The sequence below is a fragment of the Hakea prostrata genome, chromosome 5 (assembly GCF_041222555.1).
Source record: "Hakea prostrata isolate BN-2017 chromosome 5, UWA_Hpros_2, whole genome shotgun sequence".
In the NCBI taxonomy this organism is placed as follows: domain Eukaryota; kingdom Viridiplantae; phylum Streptophyta; class Magnoliopsida; order Proteales; family Proteaceae; genus Hakea; species Hakea prostrata.
Window position 1 is genome coordinate 54,329,417 of NC_142604.1, and position 14,707 is coordinate 54,344,123.

A 14,707-nucleotide genomic window follows, 5' to 3' on the forward strand; every position below is an offset into this window, starting at 1 on the left:
CTTCTTTTTGTCCCTCCATTGCCAACTCTCATCCTTCACTAACTATCAAAATTCATCCCAAAATACTCTAAATTTTTTTGTCTTTAAAAAGTAATTAAAAACATAAATTATTTGGACAAGATGATAATTTTACCGATAGAAATCTGTACTTTGTATTATTCTCTATAATCATTACTAAAGCGAAAAGTTTACGTGCATTTGCACGTGAGTGTTTATTAGTTCTAGTTGTCACTAAATTAATATATATTTTTTAAAGTAGTAGCTTTTCTTTAATAACACAAAACAATAATAATTCCATATTTAACACATAACATATGTACTTCCACACCATCAAAATTTTCCTCTCACACTCCATCTGACATAAGTAGGCTTGAGTGGTTTCTATCAGGTGGGCTATGAGAGGAGATCTTGAGGTCATGAGGATATTATGGGTAAGAGATCTGATGAATTAGGGGGCTGAAGATTTCTCCTTTTTTTTTTTCGAGCGGATGTTTGATTTTCATGTTCGTCTCTCTGTTTTCCAAAAATTACTCCTTTCCCTCTATTAAACTCCTTGTAAAGCGATGGGAATATTTTTGGTCATTTTGAATGGACAAAAGTAGCAAACCAGCTTTTCCAGCTGCAACCCATCTAAGCCGTGCATGAATACGGCTATGCATGAAAACTATTGCCCAAGGGGAGAGTTCATAGCAAGTCTAGACCGTTGAGTAAAGTGTTCATTCAATGGTCCAGAGAAATCAGATTTTCTTTGGACCCCAAATTGAATCTGGTCCTTGCGCTGCTCCACGGCTGTTGGGAGCAGCGCTGCTCCCAAGCATGATCCGAAAACCATTGCCACTTAATTCATAATTTTTTTTTGGGGGGGGGGGAATTAGTAGTTTTCTTTTTAATATCATAGAACAATAATAACTCCAGTTTTAACAAGTAGCATATATATAGGGTTAGGGTTGTTATCTTCAACTCCACATTCCAAAGGCAGCTAGCACAACCCGGTCCACTTCCCAGTCTGGTTGAACGATTGGCTGGTTTCAGATTGTCCAGGCTCAAGAAGGTTCTTTCATCCCAACATTGCCTATTCATCAAGCCTTTGTCAAATGGTGACAATTAAGAATTCAAGATCCCTAACTCTCTATGCCACTGTGAAGTAATGCATTTCCTTTCTAGCAAAAGTGCAGGAAAGTTCTTGTTGGAACAACGTTGTGAGAGATCTCTTCTCACCTTAGGGGTTCTAACCCTTGCAAAGACCCTTGAGTGGAATCAAAGGCAGAACTAAAGTGTCAAGCTAAGCACACTTCTTTCCTTCTCCATCACTTCAATGCAATGATTAAATTTCACATTGAAACACGAAAACACATATATAACATCTCACCAGGTAAAGAGGTAAGATATCAACCTGGAAATTAAGCTAGTGGGTATCAAAGAAGATGGGTCAAGAGGGATGCTCCAACCTTCTTGAGTGGATGAGGTCTGTGCCCCTGAGCAAGTGCACTGCAAATCAAGAAACCCATCTCCAAATTATCAAGGGGAGAGTCATCGTTCGCAAGATTCTTGGCAGGGAAGGTCCTGGGAAATTAGCTTCAATTCATCTCTACAGTAGCACCAGAACTGATCTTGGTAAGTAACTTAGTATCTCTTACTTTGGAAATTAATTTGAAATTATGCTAATCCAGGGCCTAACTTGTCAAAGCTTCATTGTTAACAGGGAGCGGGAAAGCTTTGTTGAGTGAGCACAAGACCTTCAAACATGGGAAGAAAACCAAACACAATGGAGAGAACACCATTAGTTACAGAATTAAGTTCCATGTAGAGTCAGATTTTGGGGTACCAGGAGCTTTCACGACCAAGAACCACGATAAACACGAGTTCTTTCTTATATCTGCAACTTTTGAATTATTTGATAATCGTAAAGTTCATTTTGACTGCAACTCTTGGGTTTATCCATTTAGTAAAGCAAATCATAGCCGCCTGTTCTTCTCCAATGCTGTATGTCTCCTTATCTCATTGCGGTTTACCAGTTCTTTATTATGTAACCAGTAAATGAGCGATAAATCAAATTGTTTACTCCTACCAGTGCTGAAAATTTTCTGGTGGTCATGCAGAGTTACCTCCCAAGTCTCACTCCAGCAGCTCTAATGCCTTTGAGGGAAGAAGAACTTCAAAGCTTGAGAGGGGATGGAACTGGAGAAAGGAAAGAATGGGATCGAATATATGACTATGACTGCTACAATGATCTTGGACATCCTGCTAAGCGTCATGAACAAGCAAGACCAGTCCTTGGTGGATCAGAAAATTACCCATATCCACGACGAGGCAGAACAGGGAGGCCACCAAGCAAGGAAGGTACATCTTCAATCTCTTAACACATTTTCATTACCATAATCACCATTTACTGTATCCAATATTGCCCAAGTCTTTCTGTACTACCTGAGAATGATGATGTCTATTTTCTTTCGGGTAGATCCTTTAATGGAGAGTCGACCGGAAATCGTTAATCTGGACATCTATGTTCCTCCAGACGAGAGATTCAGCCAACAGAAAATGTCAGAGTTCATATCAAATTCAATTGAAGCAGTCTTGCATTTCCTAGTCCCTGAGGCAAGAGGCTTGTACCAGAACCAATTGGATAGATTTGATTCATTGGAGGAGATACAAAACATGTATGGCAAACGAAGTAATGCAGCAGAAGAATTGGTAACAGAGAAGTTGAAGAAGTTTGTTCCAGAGGAACTCATCAAAGATATTACCAAACATGCTGAGCAGACAACATGAAGTGAAATTTCCAATTCCTCAAATTATAAAAGGTGAGGACACACATTACTGGAGGGACAGATGCTCAAGAACCAAGTAAACCTTCTACTTTGATTTACTTCAAAATGCACTTTCCAATGTATGGGAACTTCAAAGACAATTTAGTTAATTTGTTTAGGAAAATTTTAATTTTTCATCCAAAATTACATTTAAAAAAAAAATAGCAATACCATTTTGGATTTGAAATTACATGTTTCCTGTCCCCTCCTTCCCTTTTCTCACTCTTGTTTCTTGATCTAATCTAGAGAATCCGATGGCCTGGAAGGATGATGACGAATTTGCACGAGAAATGCTTGCTGGGATCAATGCTTCTGTCATCAAATGTTTACAGGTAACAGTGAGAACTCACGTTTAGGTTGCCTGCAAGTGATGTCTACTAAAACTTGAGTAGGCATCTAAAAAATTTAATCATTTACTGTGATGCTTTGTCTTAAATTAGCTCCTTGAACTCGGCTATTTGTAGTTTAAATAGGGTTTCAAGCATAATTGTTGAGGATATTGAGAAAAGTGTAAAAAATTGGCTTGAAACCTAAGATAGGACCTAAACCAAACTAGTACCAAAGAAAGACCCAAATAAATTTGAAATTGAATTGAATTCTAAAATATGTTCCTATTCTCAATTTCAGTTTTGGTTTGTACACTTTGTGCCTTGAACCAAACCAAACATTGATACCCTAAAACCATGTGCAATACTGGCTAGGCCAGGAAAGAGTTCTCTAAAGCCTAATATTCATTGTTGACAGAAATTTCCACCCCAAAGTAAAGATGGAAAGATGAGTAACATAAGAGCATCACATCTGGAGGGTAAATTGGAGGGTCTATCTCTTGATTCGGTAATTCTACTAATTATACCTTACATCTTCTTTTGGTTTTGGTTTCATTTTTTACCCCTGAACTGTTTTGATTTGGACCATCAAAATTTTCATTTATAGGCATTGAGGCAATGGAGGATATTCATCTTGGACCACCATGACTACCTCTTACCATATCTAAGGAGGATAAATGCTGCCCAAGGGATCTGCATTTATGCTTCACGGACGATTTTGTTTCTAAGGAAAGATGCCACACTGAAGCCAGTTGCAATTGAACTGAGCTTGCCAAGCATTAATGAGGGTGAAGTCAGCAGTCGAGTATTTGTTCCAGCTAGCACCGGCACTGAAGCAGCATTGTGGCATCTTGCTAAGACTCATGTGGTGGCTAATGATTCTGGTTACCATCAATTGATAAGCCATTGGTGAGGAAACTGATCTATAATCTGCTTGTTTGAGCACATAGGTTGTGTCTGGTACACAATGTAGGGGGTAAGTGGTTTTAAGTGGTATGTTTTGGCTAAAATTGGTTAGAACTGGTTCTCAGAAAATAGATGTTAGGACCTCAAGTTGGTCATTCATTCTATCCTGAAAGGGAAAGAATCATGGGAAGCTCTAGACAGAATATATGGTGATAAGTATCATTCTTTAAGGCAAAGTGTGAAATATTGTCCTTAATTTCATCCTTGCTATAGGTTAAAGACACACGCCATCATTGAGCCCTTCATTATTGCAACAAGAAGGCAGTTGAGCGTGATGCATCCAGTTCACCGGTTGCTTGATCCTCACTTCAAGGACACAATGCATATAAATGCACTTGCTCGGAGTATTCTCATCAATTCTGGAGGTGTTCTGGAGAAGACAATGTTCCCCACCAAGATTTCAATGGAGTTATCTTCTGCACTCTATAGAGAATGGAACTTCAGGGACCAAGCCCTTCCTATGGATCTTCTCAAAAGGTTATACTTGTTACCTTCAATATATCTATCAAAATCATATAGACATGCAAATATAATTTATATACAGATAAGTATAAGATCTAATGGATTTGTAAACCTTATTTTCAGGAATCTAGCTTTAAAGGATGAAAACTACCCATCTGGAGTGCGGCTTCTCTTTGAAGACTACCCTTATGGTTCTGATGGGCTAGAGATATGGACTGCTGTGAAGACATGGGTCAAGGACTATTGCTTAGTATACTATCACAGTGATGATTCTGTCCTTTCTGATGTGGAAATTCAAGCATGGTGGCTGGAAATCCGGACAATAGGTCATGGTGACAAGCAAAATGAAGATTGGTGGTATAAAATGGATACCATCCCTGACCTAGTAGAAGTTCTAACTACCCTTATATGGATTGCTTCAGCATTTCATGCCTCTGTGAACTTTGGGCAATATGGTTATGCCGGCTATCCTCCCAACCGACCGACACTTTGTCGGAGATTTATTCCCTTGGAGGGGACAATTGAATTCAGTGAGTTCCTTAAAGATCCAGAAAAGTACTATTTGAGCACGCTACCTTCAAGATTTGAGATGACTCTTGGTGTAGCATTGATAGAGGTCCTTTCAAGGCACACAACTGAAGAGGTCTACTTGGGGCAACGAAGATCAACAGAATGGACAGACAACTTAGAAATACGCAAGAAATTTGATCAATTTGTGAAGAATCTAGAAGACGTAGAGAAGAGAATCACTGAAAAGAATAACAATCCTAAGCTTAAGAACAGGCTGGGACCTGCAAAGATTCCATACACTCTGTTATATCCTGACACATCAAATGTGACCTCCAAAGGTGGAATTACAGGGAAGGGAATCCCTAATAGCGTGTCAATTTAGTTGTTCTGTCTTGAAAGTCTAATATGGGCTTCTTGGTTTTTGATTTTTACTCTGTAGATTGCTGTAAAGGATTGAGATTGATTGTTGTAAATGTATTGTGAAAGACATTGAATTATAGGAAGTGATACAGAAAGAGTTGACTGAATATACAATAGCAAAATAAATTTAATTATAGTTTCATTATATCTATGATCAGTCCTCACACGGGTATAAGGCATTCAATTACTTTAAGCACCATAAATGCAATGTCTCCTATGCAACTTAGTAGAGGATGAGAAGATACTCTCCTTCAACACTCTCGGGTTCCACAGCCCATGGTGATGCAAGGCTGAAGACATGCTAGAAAAAAAGAAGCCAATAATAGGTCACAAGGTCATAGGGTTTGGTGGTTAAAGTTAGCTCACATGTTATGATCTTAATGAGTTAGATCCAAGCCCAAGTCTAGTTCTTGATAGATTCATTAAGGTCAATGAAAATGGTTATAGTGTGAAAATAAGGAACCCATTGTCAAAAGAAATAGTGGTTGAGTCAATGTTAGGTGGGTATTTGCTAGTGGTTGGATGATGTATTTAATGTTGTCTTTAGTTTGACTATATAAAGAGACTTACATAAGAGGACACCTCACGCATCAATTGACATCGAAGTTGCTTTGCAAGCTTTTTTTTCTATGGAGAAACATTGTTTTTAATCAAGGTAGGTTGATGTTTGATATGATCAATCCACCTAGTGGTATGAAGCCTAGGTCTTACTTTCTTGTTATTATTGCTTTGTCAACTCCCTCACATCGTTCCCTCTTTTTCTTTGTCTGTTAACAAGCATATTTTAGTGACCATTTTCTGTTTTGGTTACCATTCAGATCTACCATCTACTTGATATCAGATCTCAGAGAATCCTTCTTATGTCATAATAGTAATTTAAACTTCGGCCTAACTCCATTCTGGTTCATAATCCTGCGCCCCTACTTTGAAGAGTTATTCTGTCCCTGTTGATATGTTATTTTCATTGTGATATCACTCTAGGCTTTAGTTTCGTTCTGAATTCTGTTTCATACTTAGTCTATCAAATCTGAAATTCATTCCTTGTGAAAATATCTTGATTGGCTACTGTCTTGATCATTCAAAATACAGTACTACATTACAAAGAACCCTCACAACTAAAATCACAGCTTAAGGAGGAAGGGAGAAGAGCAAGAGAAAAATTTTTGGTGATAGGGAGTAATGCTTAAAGGCTTATCTAACAAATTCTCTCCGAATTCTTCCAACAAGAAATCCCATAACTATGGGTTTACAAGATAAATATGCTTAATTTAATACAAAACTGCTTGGTTGAAAAGAATAGGGAAGAAGTAGGATCCCATTGGGGTAACTATGTTGGCCTTAACCATATACTTCTCTGATTGTCAACTTTTTGCTGTGCACTGATCTTCTTTAACCCTCTTTGCCTTTGTAGAATCTTGTATTGGGATATCAGATACAGAAGTTCAGCTGCCATTTCTTCCATATTGGTCTGTCTTACCCAATCAATCTTAAGCATCTTTTTGCAGTCATGGCAACCATATGAAGTTCATTCCTTCATTCAACATTCTAGGATCTGAAATCTGGATCAAGTTATTCCCTTTGATTAAAGCTCACAGAATGATTAGCTCGACGTTCAACTTCTTCAACTTTTGATGAAGATTGCTTTCTTACTTGTCATGAGCTCTGCAAGAACTACTCCAAAGTTATAGATGTCGCTCTTTTCAATCAGCTGATCACCTGATTGGTAAAACTCTGGATCCAGGTAACCCAATGTTCCTTGAACCAGTGTTGTTGAGTGTGTATGAATTATGATCAGATGGGACTAGCCCTGAAACCGCCCAAATCAGACACTTTGGAAATGAAATTCCCATCCAATGGGCCTGTTAGAAAAAGAATGCATATTGGCAAGTGCTCCTGCAACTTCAGCAGCAATCTTTAAACGTTCTTCCCAAGTCAACAATGAATGAGATGCAACACCACGGAGGTGTTGGGAGAGGATTCCACTGGGGACAAATTCATAAACCAAAAGAGGAACCAAGCTGCACCACAATATTTATATGACTGGCTGATAAAATGCCAATTTCATCTATGAATTCATCCATTCTTTTCATTGAAATTGATGGCTTTCTTAATAGTTACCACCCTTGTAAACAGTGCTTGAGTCTCCTCTGCTGATGATTCAACCATAGTTAAATCTATCAAACGCCCATTCCATCTCTTCCATAGCCAAGATTTTGATATCCACAGCATAAGCAATGTGTCTCTTCAATAGCAAACGTCCATTTAATTTAAAGAATGACTCTCTGCAATTTTCATTCTCATCAACCCCTTTGATTCAATCAGAGTTGAACTAAATCAACCTGAACCGTCAGTATCAAGTATGAACTAAATCAACCCCTTGAATTAAGAGATTCGTATACTAAACACCCCAAGAAACTCTCTTGATTTATGGCAAAGGGGTAAAGATTTAAAAGTAATGCCTTCCACTAAATAACACATCTCTTCACAAATCATAATGGATTAGATTTTGAATCTTGAAAGAACAATTTAATGTCATGAACATAAGAATTGGAACAATCATCAATGAGTTCCATTATGTTTATCCAAGAACTACAAAGAATGTCATCGTCTTTACCCAAAACAAATCAAACCCAATAACCCAAGAAGCTAAAAGAGTTTAATGAGAGATAAGAGACTCAAAACAGTGCAATCCATCCAACTCTGGAGCAAACCTCGGCATCCACTGTTGCTGCTGTGGCGCTGGCACCTTTGACGAAATCTTCTTCTTCGTCTCCTCTGCTGTTCTGAAATCCGAATTTTGAGGTGATGCTAGCACCTTAGGAATAGGATCTTCTTTAAGTTTACGCAGTACTGAAGAACCCACTACTGGGACACCAAAGTATTCAGAGAAGAAAGCATCGAAAGAACTTGAACTGAAAATCGACATCTTGAACAAAGCTTTGACTGATGCAAAGAAAACTTTTGAATTCTTAGAAGGGCAAAAGGAGATGTAGAAAAGGGAATTCTGGGTTTTGATTTCTATGATGATTTGAGCAGTTTAATGGATTTTATAGGGGGATTGAGCTAATGAATTCAAGCTGGAAATATCGCTTCAGGTGCGCGGAAGGAGAAACCCAGTTCAACTCGTTTTCCGTCTGCGGCTTTTTTGACTTGGACCGAGAAATACGGCGCAAGTTTGACGAGTTCAACTAGATTTTTGTCTCCTGTACGCCTAATTCTATATCTTTCGAAATTGCTTGGCATGACCGTTAAGTTGAGATTTCGGACAGTAAAATTTGAAATTTCGGTCAAAATTGAATCTTGACCGTTCAATTCCAATAGTTAAAATCAAAATTTCGATTTGATGGCCCATGATGTTCGACTTGAGTAAAATCCCTACATCTTGTTAGACATTAAATATTACGAAATTGCTTCAGTTAATTCACATTTAGGTCAAGTAAAATTTCGGACCATCGGATCCAAAATCTCTGTGAAGATATCATTGAATCTCAATGGTCGAGATCTCGATCCAACGAACCGAAATATACCGCATAATGGTCTTGGGCATTAAATACACAGGATTGAAGCAAAGTTCTAGGTAATTTAAGGATGAAACTAACATTTTTTCTAAAATACATAAAGAAGAAAAATAATAAAAGACTATGAGAAAATTAAAGAATAAAAATAGTAGATGAAAATAGAAATTATTAAATTCTCAAACCTCAACCTTTAACTTTAATTGAGAGTTTGTTTTCAATCAATCTCCATATTCCTTTTGAGAAGAATTTATCCCAATTCAATTTAATCCAACCCAAATTTTATTCATTTAAAACCCTTAATTTTGAGATTGGGATTGAAATTATGGGATGGGCAACAAAAGTTTTTTTTGTCTTATCGTAATTTGCAATCTAAAATATTATTGCACTAATTAAATTTAGGTGAGACATATATTAATCATAATTGGAATGAAACTTAATACACTTTGTGTTTAAGGTAGCGCTACACCCAAAAGTGTCTCTTGGTTCCTTGGGCAGAAATTATAGGAATAGTTCTTTCTTCCTTGGGCAGCAATTCTAGGAGTATCTTGAACGTTATAGAGAAGAACACCATCACCTATCGTCATCCACTTTTACGAGAAGGTTCTTTAATGGTGGAGTCATCAACTAGGAAGGTTCTTTGAAAAACTTATCGTGGATAATGATAGATGTAACCAATTGATTAAATAATACAGGAACGCGTGGTTGTAGATTGTAATCAAATAAGATACAACTCATTCTTCCAAAATCCCAATTGTGCAAGATATGAGAAAGTTCCAGTTGGAAGTTTCTCCCTCCTGTCAAGATTGAGTCAAAATCAAACATTACGCAGACCCAAAACGAATTGACTCTTTCTTTTCACATTAGGCGAACTTGAAACGCTAATTCGAACTGGATTCCAACCAACCCTCAAATCTAATCCTTATAAAATCCACTTTGATCTATCTCAGAAGCAAAACCCAGAAACTAATTCGAACTGGATTCCAACCAACCCTCAAATCTAATCCTTATAAAATCCACTCTGATCTATCTCAGAAGCAAAACCCAGAAATTGGTTTCTTTGATTTTTGCTCACTGCGTCTATTGCCCTCTGAGGTTAGAGAAGAAGAAAAATTTTGCTCCTGCGAGAAGGCAGAGAACTCATTTTCAATCTTCAACGATGATGTCGATTTTCAGTTCATTCGATGCGGTTTGTGGTGAATTCTTTGGTGCCAAAGTTGGTTCTTCGGTGATGTATCAGATTAAAGATGAGACTAAGGCGAAATCCACTCAGGACAAGGTTTTGAGAACAGGAGAAGACATGAAGAAGACGACTTCATCAAAGTCGGAACTGCCGAGGTTCGCTCTTGAGTTAGATGGATTGAACTGTTTCGAGACCTTTGTCTCTCACTGAGAAGCTCTTTTCTTGGTTTCGGTTCTTCTTTGATTTTTTTCTTTATTAGGAACAGAGGACACCATTCTTTGTAATTCGTTGTTGTATCATATGAATTGCTCTTCCAAATCTTAATATTCAATTCACTTTGATTCATGAAGCAAGTCTAGCAACGCGTTCTGTGAAAGAAATTCGTTGCTGAACGCAACGGAAATTTTGCTCCCAAATCGATAGAAGTATGTTTTCCCAGAATTCTCATCATAAAAAATTTCCACTTCCCTTGATTGTGAGAACCCTGAACAAATAATTCTTCCGTCAATGAATTTATGGCCGTTTTGTCTGGATTGATCAGCCAAACTGGTGGAGCTACTGGGTTTATGAAATTCTCTCAATGGATCTTGGGTTCCTAGGCTACTGCCATCTGCCCAGACTCACTCACTTTGGATCAGAATATTGCCATTCAGGTCAACTCCCAGAAATGAGCGGTTATTATAGCTTTGGAGTAATTCTTGTAAGAGCTCATGAGAAGACAGAAATCAATCTTCTCCACTTGAATGGAAAAAGTTGGGAGTTTAGCAAATCACTCTGTGAGATCAATTAAAGGCAACAACTTGGTCTAGATTTTTAGATCCTAGATTAGTGGCTGAAGGAAAAGTTGATGATTGTGGTAGGAAATCGAGCTTAGCTTGATTAGGTAAGAAGACGGTGACGATTTTAATGCTGTCTAAGACTGCACTTCTAACAGATAAGCATCAATGGCGGTGCTTGGTTAAAAAAAAAAGATGTGGTTTAAAAACACACGCAACTCAAGTTGTGTGGGTTTTCTCTTTCCTAGTAGAAAGGGTAACGCAAGTTGTGGAACCAAGTTGTGTGGTTGAGCATTACGTATTCGGCGAAATGCCTCTTCGAAAAAGGCAAGGCAGAGGCAGAACGAGTCTCTGAATGATCAAATTTCAACCGTCCACGAGAATCTCATGGTACAAGAATCTCTCTATAAAATCCGAAAACTGGTTAATTCAGACCCCAAACGGAAACCCAGAATTCTCTTCCTTCAAGCGTTCTTTTTTTTCTCTCTGAGAAACTGAATTGAAAGATCATATTTGCTTCCGACTAGTTTTTCATTTTCATTTGCTTTCAGACTTCAATCATGATGTCGATTTTCAGTTCATTCGATGTCGTCTGCGCTGAACACTTCGGTGCCGTAGTGGGTTCTTCTGTTGTGTCTCCACTTGAAGAGGAGAGGGCTAAGGTTGGATCAGCTCAAAATACTGTTCTGAAACCAGTGGAGGAGATGATCAAGACAAATAATTCAACAAAGCAGGAACTGCCCATTGGAAATTCACAGCAGAGACGGTGGCAGCCGAGGTTTGCTGCTGAGTTAGATGGACTGAACTGGTTTTGAGACTGTAATTTCTCACTGAATTCCTGGTTTCTTTGGTTTGCATTAGAGCTGATGACATGTTATTATTATATAAAGATCAAAATATAGAGATTAAAATCTTCATCTGTCCACTATCGATCTTGAAAGAAGAGAACATAAACAATAATGGAACATATTGAAAACATTACTGCAATGATATCAATGGTGAGACCCGTCAAGGCTTGATCACTGAGTTTCATGTTCCTCCCACCAAGACGATCAACCATATCGGGAATTGATTCATAATTACGCAATTCTTGTTCACGAGGATCCTCTAACTTCATCCTCATCTTCTCTGCTTGTCGACTTGCAGCTTCCTGAGCTAATGTCCAGTCATAGAATTTTCGCCTCTCTTCATTACTGAGAGTATCATACACCTCTCGTAGTTTCATGAACTTATCTGATGCTGCCTTCAATGGCAGTGATGTTGTGTCTGGATGGTACTCCTTTGATAGCCTCCGGTAAGCAGCTTTGATCTCTTCCAAGTCAGCCTCAGTAGATACTCCAAGGAACCTGAATATTCATTCTCCATATCAGGTCTGCAGGAAGCTTAGGGGTTGGGAGCATAGGGTTTCTTATGACTCTTACAGTTTTGTGCCTAAGGGGTCTAATTTGCTTGGGCCAATTTAGTATTGAATAGGTTAATAGGCTTGACACTAGGGCGGTGGTACTTGTGGTGCCAGGTGCCAGCATTTGATGAATCCGGATCATCTCTCCCACGGGGACCATAGAGAATGCCCCTGCCCGTTTTACAACCACAAAATACAGTGGGGCCCACAGGTGGAAAAAATATTTTGAAAAAAAAATCTCATTTTTTTCACTTGTAGCCCCATTGTATTTTGTGGTTGTAAAGCGGTCGGGAGCACATAGGTGAGCACATAGTGCTTTCCCAACAGATAGAAGATCTGGACTTGCATTTGATGGTCACACCATGTGCATTTGTAACTAATAGGCACGGTTTGTTTGCAACCGTGGGGTGGAAAAAAATAAACATTTGGGACTTACATGTAATGGGAATGGGGGAACATGAAAGATTTTTATGGAAAATTTTTAAATGTAGGTCTCATTTTTATTATTTTTCATACTTTTCTACAAAACTCTACTTATTTAGTGAGACTTTGAAAATGGATGGGGTCGGCATGTTACTACCTCCCCCCCCCCCCAAAAAAAAAAAGTGAACCAAATAGGTCACATACACTTAGGGATTTCATGGATAAAATTATTTTTTCGAACTTCTTCTCACCCCATTTCAGATTCAACAAATGAATGGTGCCTTAGTGAAAGAATCGGTATTTCTTTAAAACGAATGGAACACTGTTTTGAGCAGCTAGCATTTAATGAAATTCATGTGACAACTAACAACCATTTAATGCAGGGCACCAAGGCACCCCTGTTGCTCATGGCACTGTACAAGAAAAATCCCAATTCATTCTATGAACTTCTGACACATTGGTTAAGTACCAAACATACATCCAATGGTATAGCATGTGTCAAACTATCACTTTTTTTTTTTTGGGAACCTGGTCTCAAACTAACTATCAAATGGTTGGACCAGGTGGTTGGAAAAGTAGGCCGGCAAGCTCAGAGGGCAGGGCCAAAAACCAGCCACATGAGGAACCGATGTCTATTGCTTATTTTGTGGTGTATATTTGCCTCAATAGCTCATTGAACAGGACAAACTTCAGCCACAAAATATAATCTCAATCCATCCAATCTTTTAGAATGAAAACTGTACTGTGATTCTATAAAGACAGTTTAAAGTGCACGAGACTCCCAGGTTTAGCAGGTCTGTAAACCTTGTTCCATGACCCAGAAGATAGAAAATGATGATTTGAAGCTGACCCATAACATGAATAGACAAATTAAACGATCCAGATTATGGGGTTAACGGATAAAGATGATAATCAGATAAAACCAAAAAGAACAGAGACTCACTGGTAATGAGAATCAAAGGTGTTTTCAAGCAGATCAGAGTAGTTTTTGCCCAAAAGGTTTTGTTGTTCTTCCTCAATTGTTCGCGTTGATGAATTGGTAGTAGTTCCTCCAATCCAACCCTCGTCTGGATTCTCCCAGTGAATTCTAGTGTCAACTCCAGGTGGAGCTGTTCTGCGCTGGCTGGAGGAGGTTTCTGATGCTAAAACACGAAAGCTTCGACTTCTTCTCCTCCTTCCACCACTACTGCTACTTCTCGTCTGGGTTTCCTCCAAATTCTTGCCTCCTTTTGTGCTTCCATGCAAGAACGAGAAGGACGGAGGAGCCACAGTGGAAGCCATGGAAGGTGAGGTTTTCTTGAGGTTGATGAGGAGAAAATATGGCACTTGTAGAGCTTTGTTTTTGAAAGAAACAAATTGATTCTCACCTCAGAGAGGGTGGGGCCTAGTTGATCTTTCTCCGTAGGCTCTTGAAAGCCATGGAATGAGATTTTCTTGAGGTTGTGGAGCTTTCTGAAAGAAACAAATTGATTCTCACCTCATAGAGGGTGGGGCAAACTTGATTCAACCTCCCTTCGATGTAGTGAAAAAAAAAAAGAAAAAGTGTAAGGCCAGAAAGATTTTTATTTATTTATTTATTTATTTATTGGTTTGCTAACTCCGGTTTCCAGGCTTTGCTTTGATTAATTTGGTGTTCGACCCGGGTCGCACACTTGGCTGTGGTGGGTGAGTCTTCCAACGAAAATTTTTTGCATCCTCAAAGTTTATATACCGGAAGTCCAGAACCTTGCTTAAGTGGACCAAGCTGCTTACCACTTGGACCAACCCCCGTTGGTTGCCTGAAGAATTTTAACTTCACCAAAAAATGGAAAAACAAAAAATTTGAAGTTTTTATAGGAATGACGAAGTTTGGATATAGGTTTGAAAGTAAATAAATAGGAAAATTTTGGGCGTTACCTTTGGGTTATCTCCTAATAT

General features: G+C 38.5%; 1 protein-coding gene and 1 pseudogene across 2 annotated transcripts; one reads left to right on the plus strand and one right to left on the minus strand.

The window, feature by feature from the left end:
* The first annotated feature begins 1,379 nt into the window (after positions 1-1,379).
* LOC149016575 (putative linoleate 9S-lipoxygenase 4) lies at positions 1,380-5,643 on the plus strand (annotated as a pseudogene). The gene is made up of 9 exons (XR_016173348.1): positions 1,380-1,614; positions 1,703-1,983; positions 2,100-2,340; positions 2,459-2,801; positions 3,054-3,139; positions 3,552-3,641; positions 3,741-4,042; positions 4,313-4,576; positions 4,685-5,643. The product of XR_016173348.1 is annotated as a putative linoleate 9S-lipoxygenase 4 (transcript).
* A 5,599-nt stretch (positions 5,644-11,242) lies between these two features.
* On the minus strand, positions 11,243-14,150 carry NDHT (Chaperone DnaJ-domain superfamily protein). The gene is made up of 2 exons (XM_089154682.1): positions 13,734-14,150; positions 11,243-12,311 (listed from the first exon to the last, which is right to left on the minus strand). The coding sequence occupies exons 1-2, from the start codon at positions 14,069-14,071 to the stop codon at positions 11,891-11,893; spliced, it is 759 nt and encodes a 252-aa protein (XP_089010808.1). The 5' UTR covers positions 14,072-14,150; the 3' UTR covers positions 11,243-11,890.
* Between the last annotated feature and the right edge of the window lie 557 nt (positions 14,151-14,707).

Excerpts from the sequence above, each read along its gene's own strand:
- NDHT (XM_089154682.1), bottom strand. The coding sequence starts at position 14,071 with ATGGCTTCCACTGTGGCTCCTCCGTCCTTCTCGTTCTTGCATGGAAGC. Across the intron at positions 12,312-13,733 it reads ACCTTTGATTCTCATTACCA|GTTCCTTGGAGTATCTACTG; the intron begins GTGAGTCTCTGT and ends ATGAATATTCAG.